At 46.4% G+C, this 18,611-nt stretch overlaps 1 protein-coding gene across 1 annotated transcript in view; it reads right to left on the bottom strand.

Annotated features, from left to right (window-relative positions):
• The window catches only part of BLK (BLK proto-oncogene, Src family tyrosine kinase), a 44,350-nt gene extending 25,928 nt beyond the window's left edge, over positions 1 to 18,422 (bottom strand). The window contains exons 1-2 of the mRNA XM_075750382.1: positions 17,989 to 18,422; positions 1,511 to 1,613 (exon numbers count right to left, since the gene is read on the bottom strand). Coding sequence (XP_075606497.1) covers positions 1,511 to 1,612 — 102 coding nt within the window. The 5' untranslated portion in view covers position 1,613; positions 17,989 to 18,422. The remainder of the gene's footprint in view (positions 1 to 1,510; positions 1,614 to 17,988) is intronic.
• Between the last annotated feature and the right edge of the window lie 189 nt (positions 18,423 to 18,611).

Genomic DNA, 18,611 nt, shown 5'->3' with positions numbered 1-18,611 from the left:
GGGCTAAGAGTTTAATAGTATGGAAACGGCCAGCTGGGGTCTGTTGGCCTCTGCCCATCTTCAAACACCAATCCTGTGATCAGTCCAAGCTACGGTGCCTGGTGATTAAAGTGGGTGTTTGGCCATTGCCAGGGCTATTTATACATCTTCGAAAGGAGTGAACTACAGACACTGAATTAAAAACATCTAGTGCTTTCTGTCCGCACCACACTTTGGCTCCTACTTAGCAGCAGTGTGGGGTGGGAGAGCTGCTCAACCACTGCTCTTTCTAATTTAGCTGAAAGAAATATGGACTTCCCCTGACATGTGAGAGCTTAGTGCCTGTGGCAAAAAAAAAAAAAAAAGTGCATCAGAAGGTGATTGATGATACTGTATTTACACCGATAGCAGCTCCCCTCCAGTGAGCTGGAGAAAAGGAAATTCAGGAAAAGAACATCCTCTTGGTCAATTTGACGTCTGCTGTCATGAAAACTGGACTTCATAACCATGGGATAACTCAGAAATGAAACTAAAGGAGCGAAAAACATCTCCACCTGTCATCAAAAACAATGACAGGCAGTTCCTCCCCCCTCTCAGAGCTCAAGACCCAAGATGGTTTTCATATGACAGTTGCAACTAGAGTTCGTCTTGTGCTGGCTGCTGGCTGCAGTGCCGACAAGGGCAAGAAAAGAGAAAACAACCTCATGTCCTCTGCACAGCAACAGACAGACAGAAAAAGTGATTTTCCAGGTTTAAACAAGGGGTCCGTCATGGAGGTATCCTAAATCCTATCCCAGTGGCTTACTGATCTGTGCCCATCTAAGGAGAGGCCGTATGAATTCAAAGGGAGCAGTAGATCCTAGAATTCCTGATTCTCAGCCCACCCCAACACAGATTAGCTGTAGACCCTCTTTAGTGAACCCGTTGTCCTCCCTGATGGCAAAGTTTCCGTTGTGGTTTGCAGCTTTGAATCTTAGCCTGGATCTGACCCATCTTTGTGCCGTTTGCAAGTCAGCAACATCAGCCTGGGCTGCAGAGTGCTGAGAGCAGCAGCCCTGTCTAAAAGATACAGGGATCCACTCAGAGGACTTGTGTCCAAGCGATGCACGGCACACGGGGCAGTGGCTTCTGCACCTTCTCTCCATAGCCCCTGCCTTGCTCTCCAATCCAGCTGACGCAAATAATTGTGCCAGGTTCAACACGACATGGCCTTTCAGAGTATTACCATCCCTAGCCCACTCAGACAATTCACAGCCATAACATTGTCCCAGAGAGAAAATGGAATCCTTTTTGACAGAGAAAAAACCCAGAGCAAGAAAGGGTTGATTGCACAGTTCACCCCATATTAAAAAGCTTGTGGGGGGAAGCCAAGATAAACATTTGTCTTCTGCCCTTTGAATCACTGGTTGACCAAATTTTAGGAAATAGAAGTGCTCAAGTTCCTGCTGGTACACACAAATATTGCCTGCATCACTCCAGACACTAACTGAGCTGTGGAGAGCCCCAAAAGGACAAAAAACTGAAGGCTTACCTTGGGTGGGGCAGGAGGAGGTTTCGTTTTGGTTTTTGGGTTGCTTCCCGAAGTGTGTTTCTCATTGGGGGTCAGCTGATTTTTGCTCCCAAGCAACCCCATCCTGGAAGGAAGAACAGAAATGACTTTTTAACGAGATTGCTCTTGGGGAAAGGGACAGGTGCTGAGGAACAAAACAATCTTCTCGTTCATGAAGAACAAGTTGGAGAAGATGAGAATGCAGGGCATTGGGACAGTGGAGAGAAGAGTCTAAAAACATCTTGTCTACAGTCCTACTACCTTCGACCCTGTGAAACCCATAGCTTCTGTTCTCACACAAGACTTTGCAGATGAGGTTCAGACAGATACTGTAAGTCAGCAGAAAAAAAAATGGACACAAATGACTGCTTTGGATACATTCCCTGTCCAGTTCAGAGATCCCCATCTGGCATTGAGAAGACTTGTTGCAGAGTTGGGTGATGCTGCATGCATGCACTGCTGGAGGGTTGAAGAGGGGATGCTGGAGATGCTGGGGAACTCTGCTGTACCAGGGCTTCAAGAATGTCACACAGTCCCTGGACCAAGACCAAGCTGTACTCATGCTGCTCAGTGCTTTCTGTGGGTCATGTCCCTCCCATGCAGCAAGAGCAGCACACAGATGTGGTAGTCATGTGTGCGGTACCAGTCCCACTCTTTCTTCTGCTTAAGCAGCACAGACACACTCTCAGCTTGTCCACAAAGGCATGGGACCTGATGGGACACTTTGGAGGACTGCAAGGAGCTTAGGGAGTTAACATGATGTAGCTTGTGTCCGTCCTGCCTGTTAAGTGTGAGCCTAAGGCTTGACTCTGTTGTCCCTGTGCGATGCCCTAGTACCATTTGATGTGCCCTGGCATTTCACAAGGTGTGAGTCTGCTGTACATCCTGGATTTTGTTTCCCAACCCCGTGTGTGTGTGTGTGTCAGACCTTCTGGACACCTCAAGAAACACTAGACACAAAGGAATCAAACCCTTTCCATGGGCTATCCTCTAGTCCACACTAGGGTTTCCACACCTGTGCTTGAGGGCTGGTTTAACTTGCCACCCAGAAATGTAATTTTAGCTCTGGTTGATGATTCTAGCATCATACTGGATCTGGGTAGCCAAAATAACCAAATTATCACAAACTTAGCCTGCTCAACCCCCTGAAAGAGTAGGGAACAGTTGAAGCCATCACTACTGCAGTGCTGTTGCCACGGGTATATAAGGTATCTGCGCCATCCAGCACCAAAGTCTGCCTCAGCCCCTACTTTGAACCAAAGGCATTGAAAGATGTGGGCTACACATCTGAAAAAATCACCCACAAACTCTTGAATACTTGTATTCTTGCCAAAAATACCTCAAGGTCTGCAATGAACATGGAGGATCAGGGACTGGAAGTACAAGGACCAATGTAGTCAGTCAGTTCCCCCAAATGTCAGTCTAGTGCTGTCTCGTGATAGTCAGACTCCAACAGATATGTTCAAGAAAGCTTGCAGCAAACCAGAGTTGTGGGGGGAAATATGCCAGTAAAAGCTATTTCTCTTGCTTTCTAGCACAGACCTAATATTTCAAAAACTGGGTCTCTGAAATGAGGTTTCTAACAGAGCCATCACAATATTTTAAGGCATTATTTTTTTGAAATATCTTCTCCCTTCTTCCTCATTTTTATTTTCACTGATAAAATGAGCAAAATGGAAGGAATTGGTGAAATATTTCAGGATAGCTAAATACACATTTTTTCCCCCCAACTAAAAGCTTTTCAGCATCCAAACCTCTCTCAGCTCTTCTCTGACCTGAGTTTACAGATGGCCCATCCATCTGTACCCAGGTCTCAGCACCGCTTTCTGGGCATTGACAACATAGTTGGAGGGGAAGTTTCACCCACTGAATCAGCCACAGCATTTCCTGCAGCAAGTTCATTTTCATTTGTCAGCCTCCCCTCCAGGTTGCAACCAGGGTTTGCTTTGCTTAGATCTGATTGTCATGCAATGGCACATGATTTACTAAGTGAGCTTTTCCCGCTCTTCCACTTGCAAATTGGTGGACGCTAACTTTGTGCTGGAATGTCTGATTCCGAATAGTGTTATTTGCCAGGATAGTAAAGTGAGAGTAGCTGGAATTCCTTTTTCACCCAAGGAATTGCAAGGTATCATTTTAAGTCAAGGCTGGATGATAAGTTTTAGGTATCACTCATTACCAACCATGAAAGGCACAGAGTCTGCCTATGCATTGGACATCTACCTATGGTCCTTGTTACTACCTCACTGGAGCATCTCGGGGTCTTTGACACAATCTGCCCCTGAATGGGAGATACAGATGTAGCAATCGCTGTCTTTTCTACAGCATTAGGGGATGTGAGATATAGCACGAGTCAGCAATATGCTTCAGCAGCCAGCCATGTCACCAGGATGATCTTACAAGAGGATTGATGGACCATCTGCACAATGGTGGATGCACGTTTTGGGGTTTTGAGTTGCTCTCCCTCAGGACACTGGTGGGGCAGAGTGGGAAAGCACATAGAGGAAGGTCAATCGCAGCAAGTCCCACCAGGGGCTTGTGGCCATCCCAACTCCTCTGACAGCATTTTAGAGGAGTGGGGACGATGCTGTTACCTGTGCATCTCCCCACGGTGCTCCCATCTCTAGGAGGTCATTGCAACCCTCTCTGGTAGCACCTCTCTGCATGCTTGCATAAGCCGAGCTTTCTGCCCGCAAGCATGTGTCAAAGACACATCCGCAAAAAGCAGCACAAAGAAGCGAACGGCATGTCCCGGCACGGGTGGGAAATGCAACCGGAGAAAAGTCTCCCACAAAGGTCACTCACTCCCACCCACGCACTAAAGACGTTACCGCTGCTCTAGGTATTCACAGTCCCTACGAAATCCAACCTTTGGCAGCCAACGCGACCATCTTTCATGCTGGCAGGTGCTATACAACATCCCAAAATAGCGCTGCAGACAAATGTTGTCAGATGCAGTGAGCTCCCAGCCCACAGCTGGTGGAGTTTTCATTTTTTAAAAAAGTAATTTATTTATTTTTTCAAAAAAAAGATGGCTGAGTTGCAAGTACGTTGTTCCGCAGTGTTTCTGCTTCTGATTAATATTTTTTAAAATTAGCTTCACAAAAATACATTGAGAAAAGTAACTGATAGTTCTCCCACCCATTTTTTACTGGTTTTTTTTTGTTTTGTTTTGTTTTTTTCCCCCAGTGGAAAAGAGCACTGAGGAGAAAACAATAACTTAGAAAAGCACGATAATTTCCTTTTGTGAATTTACAGTTTTTCATATCTAAAAATGTTTATTTGTAATAACTGAGAGTGGGGAAACTCGTTTCCTCACTTAAGCTCAAAAAGAGATTTATAAAACAAGGTTTTTTTAAAGCAACCAGAACTCAAAACGGATCAAAAAAATTTTAAGGCAACACAATTTTTTCTCCATATGCTTGAAAAGTTTTAGCAAAAAATAGTCCAACTTAGCTGCTGCTAAGTTTTGAGTAAAAATATTTGATGCAGAAGTCTTCCTAGGGGGGTCAAGCAAGTCTTTTGAGCTCTGAACGCGTGTGGGACAGACATGCACGTCCCGGGCACACTGGATGCTTGTGTAGGACCTCCAAAACATGCTGTGTCCCCTGTGCTGTAGGACAGCAGAAGGCAATTTTAGTAACCTTCAGAGGAGCAGCTGAGGTGACATTTTGGCTAGCGAGAGCTGGACACAGGTACAGATGTTCCCCCGCAATGGGGCAAGGGGAGGTCTTCTGAAGATCCCACCACAGGGCCCTGCTCCAGCAATGCTTCTTCTGGCATTTGGACAACGTCTTTATGGTAGAGAGGAGAGGATGTGACTAAATGTCCTATTGCTCGCCCATCTTCAAAGTGGGCTGGAAAACATACCCTACAGGAGCAACCCATCAAGCTGAACCTGGAACTCCAGGAGGACCCAGGTCCAGTTGAGGTGGACACAAGTCTCTGTTGGCCACAAGGTTTGGAGACCTCTCTTGCCCCTATGCTCGGCGTGTTTTGAATGCCTAAAGCAAACAGGACAGTGTTGAATTGGACCTGCTGGATGCGCTTACTCCTATTGTTGCAGCAGATGAGAGGGTAGGATGGAGGTACCTGGGCTAAGCCAGGCGCTGCAAGCATGGGCTTATTGTCCATCTCGGCTCTACGGAAAGCAGCCCTGCACTATGGGCACGACATCTACTGCGGTTGGCTGGTTTCTGCTACCAGAGCACGAGAGCTCAAAACTTGTTTCTGACATGAATGCAGCAATGTCTTCTGCAAGAGAGATGTGGACGACACAGATAAACGGCTTTGGGATTGTATGGGTGGGTACGGGGAAAAACCAAGACAGAATCTAGCAGAAAAGCAGAAGTCTCAGGTCATCATTTGCCTCACCCCCATGAAACTGTTCCATGGAAAAATAGGTTAGGACCCAAGCAAGCCAATAGTATTTCACTGTGAGGGCAGCTCCAAAACCGCCCCCCTCAAGGCCAGTGAAATCTCAAAATAAGCCCCCTTTCCACTCAGATTCTAGAGTGGGTCCAACAAAATGTTCTCATAGTTCACCAAGATTAGATATTTCACTTCACTTTAAAACTTCACAATGTCTTTTTTAAGAAAACACATTTTAAAAGGAAACGGCATAAAAAAACCCATAAAAAATTACTTTCACAATGCAGATATAGTCAATTATGAAGGGTTTTAAATACTGAATTTCTCTTTGCAAGTCGTTCTCCGTCCAGAAAGAACTGTTGGAATCAACTCACTTTGGATACAATAATTGAAGTATTCCAGATTTGCATCTTTGCATCAGCGAGGAACAAAAAAGTTTAGTTGAAAAAAATTTCCCCCCAGTTCTAGGCACGTCTGGGATGCATTAAATTCTCTTTTTTCTCAACAAAATGGCTCTTCAATACATTTCACGACCTGGCACCCTTGGATTGCTTTGCAAGACACAAAACTGGAGAATTACTGAAGATCCTGGTGAGATCAGCTATTTAAATAGGAATGAAGATTTGCTACCAAAGCGTTTTCTACTGTGACTGTTTTCTACTTTTGCTGGGTTTTGGTCAAGCTCTTTTTTTTTTTTTTTTTTAAATGGTTAGCGGCTTTGTTGCTAGGAGGTGGTTAGAAGACAGTTACAAACAAGTGTACTGTGCTATAAAGAGCACTGACCATGCAGAAGGTCTGTCTCAGAGGCAGAAGGTGGAGGTCATGGCCGCTGTCCTTTAGAAGGATGCAGTGGCCAAAGTCTTGCTGAAGTGACAGGGCAGCGAGACCTCCTGTGATGATACACACAGTGCTGGATCTCCAGCTAACTGCTCAGCAGGACCAGGCTGTGTGAGGAGGAATTACAGCAATGCAAAAAGTCCCTGTGAAGAGCTGGAGAGCCCGGAGCAAGAAGCATCATATTTTTTGCTGGGGAGTGAAGCAGAGAGCTGGTTTGCATGTTGCATCCTTACTGAAGAACTGGGAATATCCTACTGGAAATGTTCAGATCCCATCTAGTCCTGGTCCTTGCTGGATAGAGATACCAGGTTGCATTTCTGCTTGCATCGAGACCTCTTTCAAACATTCAGACTCATGTAAAAGGCCTTTGAGGGAGCATGAAGTCAACCCCCAGGAGCAGTCAGGCTCTCCAGCTAATGTTGGTGAAGTGCTAATGTTGATGCTGTGTTGTTGGAGGTCCCAGTCTTGAGCACAGTCAGTATGGCCAAACTGGTCTTGGCAATGTGTGGCCCCTGCCAACCTAGGGCAGCCAGAGGACAAATCCAGGAGCTCTGTGCTCCCGCGATTTACCCCTTGGTGAGGGATACACATTGCAGAAATGAGATTGGAGCCCATTGGCTTATTTTGGGATCTCTTCCTGCAATCCTAGCCAGCTTGCCATTTCCATTGCATCCTAAGTCTGGCCTGAATCTATCGTCTTTCTTAGGCTATGCTTTGCAGGTGAACCTGGCCCAAGCAAATGAATCAAGCAGAAATTCAGGCTGTTTCAGACCTTTCTGAAGAGCTGGGACACCCCATGGGAGAAGGCTGTTTGTGAGGTTGAGGGGTAGAAGCGCACAAATTTCCAGTCTGAGTTTAAGCAGATGCAAAAAGATTCTTGGCAAGGGGAAAAAAAAAAGAAAAAAAGGGAAAAAAAAGATAATAAAAGCTTTTTGCACTCTCCAGAAGTAGAAAACAGCTGCCTCTTGCCAGAGTGGTCATTCACTAATCAAAACATGTGTCTGGAGGAAAAATGGCTGCTTACATTGAGCATTGCGCCCTGCTGGAACCTGGCAGATGCTCGGCTGAGCTGCAAGAGGCTGCGGGCCAGGAAGAGGAGCCAGGGCTCAGGGTCCTGGGGCTGGGGAGGGGAAGAGCAGGGGGACAGGCTGCTAATCCCACCTCTCTTAAACATGCTTTCCTCATGAGCTCATCCCAGGTGTTGCATCAGCCAGGTAGAATGTCTGCTGGGGACCTGAGGTCCTGCAGCACAGGGAGTTGGGATGCACTGGAGGGGAGAAGGAGGAGGATGAGGGCAGGAGCAGCAGGTACATCTCTTTGGGTACCTGAAGCATCTCTGAGCTTCTTCAGGTGTGAAAGGTTTTATCATGAAACTCCATTGCTTGACCACAACTTCTGCAGTGGCTGGAATTTCAACCTGAATTTCAACCTAAATTTCAACTCAGCTCTATCTACTGCCCAACATGGGCATGGACCAGACTTGTGGATGGGAGCACAAGTTGGAGCACAGCAGGGAGAAGTCCTCTCTGGAGACCACCCCTAACTGAGGTCTAAGTCCTGTGGAAGTGGGCGCAGTCCATACTTGCTTGACCAAAACCCATGATGCTCCGTTTTACAGCACTTTGTGGGCTCATCACAGTGGTCTGTAGACATGTGGGGAGGTCCTGGCCCTCACAGGCATGGAGACATGAGGAGATGGATGAGGTGTCTCTCCACACCTCTATATGTGGCCACCCACATTTCTGCCCTGGGAAAGGCCCTTCACAGAGGCCCTGCATCCCAGAGGCTGCCTTTTTCTAGCAAAGGGACAACATTTTGTAGGAAGTGTTAGCCATGTCCCAAGAGGAGCAATGAGGCTGGTGCTCAGGCACTCGATGCTCTCAGAGACCCCCTCCTTGGTTCAAGTCTCAGCAGAAATTATGCTCCCTCCCACCATGCTCCTATGAGGCAGAGGGCTGCAGAGAAAGAAAGATGTACAACTCCAGTTTCCCACCTGAACACCTCCAGCCACTTGGAAAGCCACATCAGAAACAGCTGCTGGATGCAGAACTGTGTCCAGCTCCAGCCAGCCTTCCACACATGTATACTTTCTTCCCCTCCAAGTCCTAGGGAGAATGGAGGAGGATGAGAGTATCAGGGTGTGCACACCTGGCACGCACTTGTCCTCCTCTCTTTTTGCAGTAAACCAAGGGAACGGCATCCCTGCAAACCATCCCTTGGGGCTGTAGTGCCCCCATCATCTCTCAACCCCAGAGATCTCGGGGAAGGGAAACAGGGCAGGGGGGGCATCACGTGAAGGAGGGATGGGAGAGAGGAAGAGGGCAGAGAAAAATCTGCTGGGCTTCTCCCAGCCCTCAGGGGAATGCGGATAGGGGTGGGATGTTCCCTACTTGCCTGCTTCCTATGCAGCTGCTCCTGGAGACACGATCCGAGGACGGACGAACCACTGGTCCGACCCATGACAGATGCTCCATGGGGCTGAGGGCCCTTGCAGAATTTCTCTGTTAGATACCTCTGGCTCCCACCACGTCCACACCATCCATGGGACCGACCGCTTTGAATGTTGCACTCCCAGACTGCAGAAGCAGCCTGATTTTGCAAATGCTTTTAATGGGCTTTCTTTTTTTAATCAGGTCTTTGTGTCAGAACAGACTCTTTTCTCTCCCCCAAGGATTCCTTGCTCTATTTTGAATATAAAAATTATCATCTGGGAGGGGGTGGGAGTTGCACTTCCCATACAACCTGGCCAATGAAAATGAGTGAGGAAGGCAAGAAACCCAAAGAGAATCTAGACACAAACCCCAGCAAAGCGCACAGGCTATTAACAGCTGTCATTAAAAACAGCTACAATGACTGTGAATGGATTGTGTTTCCACTATGCAAACCACCAAATTTTAGGAAACAGCTGAACAAACTGTCTTTGCAATGATCTTTCCTTTCTGTGATTAAAAAAAGGCCTTTTTCAGATGAAATGCATCTTGTTCCAGTGAGCCCCAACCCTCTATGAACCTACTCAACCATAGCAGTGTGGTCTAACGAATGAGGACCTGGACAGGGACTTGTGGGTGGCTCTAAGGAAGTGACTTTTTCATTCTGCCTCAGCATGTTCAATAAGGAGACCAAAAGGCCTCTGTCTTGGGAGATGAATGTTGTATAAGAAGCAAGATTTGTTTCTACAGACTCCTGAAGTTTCCCGTAGGGTGCATAAAGAGCTGACTTCTCCAGGATGTTTTCAGTGTATTTGCTTAAACTGTTGCAAAGATGAGGCCCCACAAACCCACTGTGTAAACCTCTGTGGGTAATTGCATGACGTCATTTTTGCGTTATATGGGGCAGCAGGAGGGAAGGGACTCTTGTCTCAGCCACCCAAGGCTAGAATGACCTCGCGTAGTTTGCACTTCAGACGCTCTCACTGAGAAAGACAAACACAAGCCGACATCTACCGCGTGTGATGCTCAACCTAAAGGTCACCCACACGCTGATGATGTTGTTTACAGGAGGAAAGTCTTCATGGAGCAGATCTAAGCTGATGTCAAGGCGGAGGACCTTTACCAGCCATAAGACGCAAGGACAAGATGAGGCTGGCTGAGGACACGATGCTGTGTGAGCAGCAGCTCTGAGCCATAAGTAGGGGTCTGCAAGTGCTTGGGGTCGCACCATGCCCCTTACCCTCAAGGGCCAGCACAGGGTGACTCTGGAGACAACCAGGACAGACACCCACCCCATCGCCCCTTGGCCAGGTGTGCTGTAGATTCAGGCCTGCCGTTTGCATATCAAGGACATACAGAAATGAGGAAGCCCTTGCAGATTCATCAAACTTCTCCCTTGTCAGCTTGCATTTTGCCTGCTCATTTCTCCTCCAGCTAAAGGCAGAGGAGACAGGACACAGATGGAGGCATTTGGGTTGGGGGTGGGGAAGGAGAGGACAGTTTCAGGGTTAGCTGGATTGCTTTGAGCTTTAGGGCAGGGGCTCATCCTTTGGCGGAGAGCACATCTGAGGTACCTGACCACTCTTTGCTAAGCAAGCTTCACTTCCTATTCCTATGAAAAGGGAAGTTGCTTTTTTAGAAAGCTGCTTGTCATCCACTGCTGAGGTAGGAAGGAGGAGCTACCATGAGGTGCAACAAAGGCTTAGAAATAAGGTAGCTGCTGCCAAGTCATCTTGGGAAACAGGGCGATAGCGTGGTGGCTCCAGACAGAAACCTGCTTCTGATTTGAGACATGGTCCCAATGCTGACAGTGGGGAAACCCAGCAGCTGCAGCCAGGGCTGCTGCAAAGACCCTTCCAGCAACAGCCACAGTTAAAGCGGGTCAGAAGAGAGAAGTAAAAATAAAACGAATTAGATATGGTGAGGTCTGCCTATCACATCCTAGGGAGGTTTTTTGATATCTAAGATATCTTGCTTGTGCCCCTGCATGTCACCTGGGGCACATCCCTCCATCCTGCCTGCCTCCAGAATGGGCATCTCATAGCTGTGAGATGAGACCTGCAGTCAAGAGGCCCAGGCAGTGAGTGACCTTCTGCAATTTGCTTATTCAGAAATCATGAAGCAACAGCCCAGGGTTGTCCTTTGAAAGCAGCTGGAGGGAGACCATCAGGAAAGCATGTGAAAAAGGGCACTAAAAAGAGAGAAAGTGTCTCATACGCAGCTTCTGCGTCACTCCAGATGGGCTCTACCTGCCCCCACTTCCCTGACCTGAAAGCGCAGGCTGTAATCTCACCCAGTCACGTAGGGTCTGTCCGACAGTGGTTTCCACCTTGTTTTCATACGTCAGTCCCCAGATGTTCTCAAGTATCTTTGCAGGCCTCTACACAAGTCTGCAATGCCAAGGCTGCCTTGTCTCTGCTACTTTTTACCGTCCCCTATAAGATGTGCACGGAGACCAGAGGTCCAGCCCATGGCCTTGCCCATAAGAAAGACTTCTGGGACCTACCACTCCACAGGATGTGGAGATGGACCAGAAAATGTGGCAGCTTCCCTCTGGATGATCCACAGCCCACCATGATGACCCCTCAGCCAGACACCTACACCAGTGGCCCACTGCACAACCTCCTTCTGCAGCAGCGCCCGCTCCCACTGCGTTTTATCCAGTTCACACCAAACAAAAAATATTCCTGTTAAGGTGTCTGCTGCAGAGGTGACCAGCTGTGATCTGAAACCACCAAGAGGGATGAAGGCACCTCTCCTTTTCCAACTGGCCCCCAGGACTTCTTCCCTATACCCCTGCCATGAAAGCTGGGCAGATCATTCCCTCCAGATGTTGCTTTCATGGTCTGGCTATGTTCTTCTCTTCCCTGTTAATAATGAGTAGCCTAATTTGCCACCTGAACCTCCCTGTTTCCATTCCTCTAGCAGATAAAAAACAACGTGCCGTTGGTCCAGGAAGAAGCTGATGTATTATAACCAACCCACCAACCTCCATTCTGACCACTTTTAGACTTTCTGAGCTCTCCAAGGCAGCATCTCTACTAGTAAAATAGACAGTATCAGGGCCCATTCTCTCACCCTTCAAAAGCAGGTGACTGCATCCAAATTCCTTGTAGTCTCTACCCCGTGCTAGCTCCTGGACTGTGCTTATGAGTGTCTGGCCTGGTTGCTCAAGTTGCACTGCACACCCGTTGGGTCTCTGCTTTCCAAGATACAGGCTGTCCCTCTTCCCCTGATTTACTACCCTAAACACGTCACCGTGTTTGGGATGACATTCAGAAACAGGCAACTCGTGTGGCCCCAGGTATCAGACCACCCCAAGCGCAGGGTGGCGATGGGGTCCCTCTTGTTTCACTATTGTTATTTATTGCTGAATACCATGGGCACTGCAGGGGTATCTTGAGGGACTGGGATGAAAATGCAGCACTGGCTTTGGCTGATGGTAACTGGGGGATATTCTATTAACAGGAATGACAAATTTTTTCTGGTGCTACTTTGGAAAAGCCTTTTTGGAAGGAGAAAGTGACTTTTTTTCTTTTTCTTCCTTTCACATATAAATAAGAGAATAAATGAGGAGAAACACAAACATTTTAAAATAGACACCTTTCTGGTGACCTCATGGAAGTCTAAATTTCCACTGTTCAGAATCAGTACAACTGCTTGCAGAAAACAGCCCTTGGAGAAGCATCTAGCACAGCCCCCTGCCCTGAGGCAGGATCAGCCTCACAGAACCTTGCTGGAGAAGCGTGTGGTCCTTGCTCTGAGAGCCTGCCCATGCTGGACATGATGGTGCTGATTCTTCTCTCTACCCACACCAGTCCTCCCTGCCAGGCTTCCTCTATACTGCTCACACCACGCCTGATCTTGGCTACCTGCAGCAGCAAAAACTCTGCCTCAATATTATTTTCCCTTTGATGTTAGTAAAGGAAAAAAAAAAAAAAAAACCCACCATTTTTTAATCCCTTATTCAAAATTAGAAGATGAGCTTGACTTTCAGAATTAAAAGAACATTCAAAATTCCCTATGGTGCTCGAAGGAGACAGAAACACAGTAGAAGGAAGCCAAACCTCACAGCCAGGTCTATTGCAGCAATCATTATTTATGGCACAGAAGTGATGGGACTCATCCACTACCTTATCTTATTTTTCTATTGCATCACAGTCAGAAGAAATCTTATTTCCTTAAGTTTCTTGCTTTTCCAGTGTCCATACTCTAACAACAGCAGGACAGGTTGATGCCCATGCAGAACTGCATTTAAACAACCAGGATTTCTTCCCAGTGGGCTAAAACCTCTCTTGTAAAGAGTCCCGTGGTATCAATTCCGTTCCGTGCGCAGTTGTTATTCATTGGCACCCCACCCAGCAACTTTTACACAGAATGTTTTTTCCCACTTTTCCACCAAAATTTCCAGGAAAAAAAGCATTCCATGGGAAATCGTCACCCTTGAAAAGGTTCTGTCACAAAAATACCGTACATATTGGCATCTTTCACTGGAAAAAGAATTCCCCACGAAGTTTGCTATATTAATGTCTCAAGCAGCTGTGATCTTCTTCCTGTGCTTCTAAAATGGTGAAGGCTAAATACGTAACAGACAGCCAGGAAAAACTCTTGAGATAAAAGGCAAGTTAAAGCTTTTATATTAGTTTCTCCATTTGCTTAGTATGATCTTATTTCTCCTTCCTTCCATCACGTATCGCAAGTGATACCTTGATTTTTCCATTGATCAAATTTAACCTCTATTCAAAGCCCACTTTTTAAGCATCATCCTCCCATACACATATTTTTAGATGTTCTGCCCCAAATTTTCATGGTTCCAAGCCATTCACCATCAGCAGCTATTCATGTAAACATGGATGCCATCGTGGCTTGGGTGTGGGGCAGGCGATCGGCTGGGCTGAAAGAAGTCCTGCAGTTCCTCTGCCCATGGCATTTTGTCAAGGTTTTTCTTTCCTACTCCAAGGTTTCACGGAGAAGAGGGGTACGTTCTTATGAGGACACCTCGTGTGACCTGATGGTCCTTCAGCACTAGTCACCACAACCCAGGGAAGCACCGAGGTCTGAGAAAAGGGGAGGCTGTGACCTTCTGTGTACAAGGTTATACCATAATGTAGTAAATTGGGACCCCAGGGATTTGGGCCAATTGCCTCTTTTGCCTCTTGGCCATAAAGATGCTTAAGCAGATGGCACAAAGAGTTTTTTCAACCAACTTTTATCCAACAAAAATGTTGCATATTTAATGATTGGTAAGGCAAACCAGATATCCCGGATAACTGAATAATTTTCACTCATCTCCTTTCATTAGGTAGCAAAAGATTAATTTGTAAACCATGTGTTTTCTATTTCTGCTCTGTCTTCTACATGCCTGACACGCAGGACCCGAGGGGTCCTGCACGCTGCTTTTTGATCAATAACACATTTCATGGTTTCCAGAGAAGCAGAAATGATCAGTGATATTCAGTCAAAGTTGGAGAATAATTTCATAAATACATAAATAAATAAAAAGGGGGAAATGCAGGAGAGAGATTTTGAAAAGCATATTTCACTTCAGAAGCCACATATATTTTGCAGGATGGCAGAAATGTAGAACTGGCCCCTAGAAGGTCATTAATCTGGTGGACCTACATTGCATTGGAGAGACTACCTAACTTGTGCTTCAAAGATTTCAGTGATGGAAATTCCCACTGCTCCCCATCACTCTATCCCAGCCTTCCAATTCCCGTAGCCTTAAAATGACTTCCTAACGATCAGCACTAATTTCCTTCACTAAAAGACCTACAACTGCTTGTCCTGCCCATCATGGCGGACAAGAAGTTTATTCCTTCCTTCTTCGCACTGGCTTCAGCAGATAAAAACAATTGCAAAAATTCCTCATTGATCACACCTTCCACACCTTTGCTCAAGTGTGTCTCTCTCCTTCAGGCATTTATAATTAGGTTTGGAAGTTTGAATAGGCAAGCCCACAATGTTTTCCCAATTAAAACTGACCAACATTAACAAAGGCAAAATTGTTCCATAAAACTGCAGAAACACTGTTCTCCTGCTCAGTTGCAACATTTTCTTGGAAAAAAAGCCTAATTAGAAACCTATTTTTTATTTCAACACAAGGAGCTGCTGTGTTTTGAGTTTTGTGTTTTGGGAGGATATTTTTCGGCTAGCGAGTGAAATGAATTCACATGGATTTAATCCTGATATGGAAGACAGGCTGATGTGTGAGAAGCACATGGCTTGTCCAGCATGAAATACCAGAGGTCTGGTTTACGTTCAGATTGCATATGTTGCGCCGTAGCATTTATTTTTAATCAATAACCATGACCCTGTATATCCTGTTTCGTACGGTGATGTACTTTCTTTTGAGTTTCACAGTGATGTCCAGCGGTGCAGCCACTTCTTCCACAACGCGCAGCGGGACCCTGAGGCTGTGATCTCTTGCCAAGACCTCTGCCAAGGGGGAATTGCGTCCTTTTTTATCCCCTCAGCTACTTCTAATCTTGCAGTGTGGTGCCTATCTAATGAGAAAACTGACTTGCACCACATAAAATGAAGCCGTGAATGGAAACTTTGGGGCTGCTGACGGCTCCATCAGGATTTAGCCCCAGGTATCTTGCAAAATTCTTGCCCATGATTGAAGCCTGTGGCCCTGGAGGAAATGATTGACTACAGGGGAGCTCACCCACATGGAGTCAACGCTTGGTTGCCTCCAGAGTCTCGTCAACTGTGGAAGAACAGCGAGGAAACTCCCTTCTCAACATAGAGAATGGAAAGAATGAGGGGAAGGAAGGAAGACAAATAATGATGAAGTAATAGTGTGCCCAAGTGCTCCTACTCTGCTCAACACAGTGCTGTGACCCCCGTGAAATCCATGGTGGCCTGTTTCCACACCTGACTGAGATGACAAAAAGCCTTTTCTGCACCTAAATACGGCCTCAAGGCCTTTTTGGATTCTGATGTGCCCATAAAGGTGCCACGGAGAATTAAAGGCTGAAAGGTCAGTCAGTCAGGAAGACATAAAGCAGAAATACAAGAGTTTTCTGAAATGGACACACAGCCCAAATTGGGTAGAAGCGGGATGCTTAGCCTGGGATATCGTGGGCTTATTTAACAGGGGCAGGGGAGCTCACTGTCTCAGCTGAGACTCCAGGGTAAAAATATATGACAGAACCCCCCACACTGATTAAGCAGAACACAGAAAATCATTAGAAAAGCAGATAAAGAAAAACCAGTAGAACCTTCGTAACATTTTCACTTAAATATATCTTGGGTCTTTCCTCCTCCATCAGAAAATTCAGCATTCAACTTTGTACCCTCAAGGTACAATGATAACCCTATTTTGGCAGAACAAAACAAGAATGGGATGGAAGGTTTTTTCACAGATTTTTGTGCATCAGTATAATGATAATGCTGCGGGAGGTCTGGGAGAAAAAACAAAATGCGGGCAAGAAAACACAAGCTCTGCAGCCCTCAAATCATCTGATAAAAATTACTTAAACCTTGACAGAATGACTAATGGAGCATATTAATGAGGGTGCCTTTGCTGCCCTGTAGCTGTCCTTTTTCCTTCTAAATTTCCATCTGCCTTCTTTTCTCCAGCATGTACCAGAGCAGGGACCACGTGTGTGTGCTCTGTGTGTAGCAGAAACGCTCACTGCTGAGGGTGTACGCACTTTGTCCTGATTTTGCACTTTTAAAGATCTGTAATCAATTAAATACCAGAGCAGCCCTGCAAGAAAGGCAAGAAATGTCCCCATTTCACAAGTGGGGTAACTGAAGCACCTTGAAGAGCATTGCCTTGCCAGGCATCAGTGGCCACAAAGCCCAGAGTAAACACCTGAGGAGGTCTGAGATGCAAATACTCAAGATGCCGCAACTGCTCTTCCCTGCCAGAAGTAGCACAGCAAACAAGGTGGCTTCTGAGATATCCAGGCTCCAAGTTAGAGCACTGTGGAAATTTGAGTCTGGCCTAAATTTTAACCAAGAATGAAAGTTATGGACTTAGTGTAGACTCTGCATGTGTGAGGATGGGAAGTGACCAGGGGAGAAGCAGTAAGTCCATCCTTCCTTTAGCTCCTCTGGAGATCTCCAACTTGCCAGAAGCTTTGCCCACAACCACCGTTAACCTGCCACTGGTTTTACCAGCTTGAACGGAAGAGTTGGTGAAAACAAAATATTACCTCCAAGGAGACTGTCCAACTCATCTGTGGGGCAAAAGAAAGCAAAGATCCTCAGCCTCAGATGTGCCCCTCGGCAGAAGGGGAATTAAAGCCTCTACTTTTCTCTGCATCGTACACAGCATCCAGCAGTTCAACTCAGCAAAAGTTGCTGAGTTGGAGACTGAGCATCTAAACTCCCACCTCCCCTTAAATTCAGCATTGCATCCATGATTTCATTTTCTCCCCTCTCCTCTCCAAGGAATTCAGCTGGAAGAATGTCATTCACCCCTTTCTATTTAAAGGGCTTTCATCTACTTTTTTTTTTTTTTTTTTTTTTTTAAGAGAAAGAGGTTGATCTGTGCCCAAGAGACAACCTGCCAGGTCAGCGTCTGACTTAGAGCATCAGTCCCACCATAGAGTGTGCTCCGATTTCAGCGCTGAGGCACTGCGAGAAGGAAAGAAAGAGATGCACCCTGCCCTGATCCGCGGCAGCAGTATGGCCCATTGAACATCCCACTTCCAATCTTCAAGGGCTTAATTACCACCGGTCCATAGACAATAACCAGAGATGGGCCAAATCTTTAAATGCTCTAAGGAGATGCACCCAATGGAGCGCCAGACAATAAACAGGCAGCAGGAATGAAGCAAAAATTGATGGAAAATCTTTTGCACTTACCTGGCGAGTCCTATGTTTGGATCAAATCATATCCTGCTCAATCCTAGTTGTCCACCAGAGTAAAAAAATCCCTTGTAAGGTGCGTACTTGAGAACATAAGCTCGTCTTGATAGGTTTTAATCCTTAGAGCACGTAGAAAGAGAAACCCTAATTCTTCTTGGTGTTGTCAGTTGACTGCTGTTAGTGGTTTCCTGTCGACAACAGCTGAATGACAAATCAAACTGGTTTGTTACACTTATAGCAATTAAGGGCTGGTAGTATAACCACACTGCTTATTTAGCGCTAATGTTAGCACGGTGTCTACCTTAGAAGAACCGTTACCCGCAAAGGTTCGTCGAGCTATAAAAAGTACCGTCCCGCTACAAATGATGCCCTGAATCGCTCTCATTCAGGCTGGTGTGAGTTGAAAGTCATCCCCTCGAGCCACAGGATGTAAAACTGGTCTACAAATGGGAGGAGAAATATGGCTCCTTGAATTTTCTAGATTGGCCCATTCACAGCTAAGAGCAGTCTGGGCCAATAGCAGGGGTGCAGATATTTATTGCATGCGCTTAACCTTTGGGAGAGTTTGTCTCCAGTCAGGTTCTAGTCTGAACAGTTTCCCCTTTTGTAATCATCTAGGT

The sequence above is a fragment of the Balearica regulorum genome, chromosome 3, assembly GCF_011004875.1.
Source record: "Balearica regulorum gibbericeps isolate bBalReg1 chromosome 3, bBalReg1.pri, whole genome shotgun sequence".
NCBI classification, from domain to species: Eukaryota; Metazoa; Chordata; class Aves; order Gruiformes; family Gruidae; genus Balearica; species Balearica regulorum.
The sequence above is the reverse complement of the archived record's forward strand: the minus strand, read 5'-3'. Positions and strand labels throughout refer to the sequence as shown.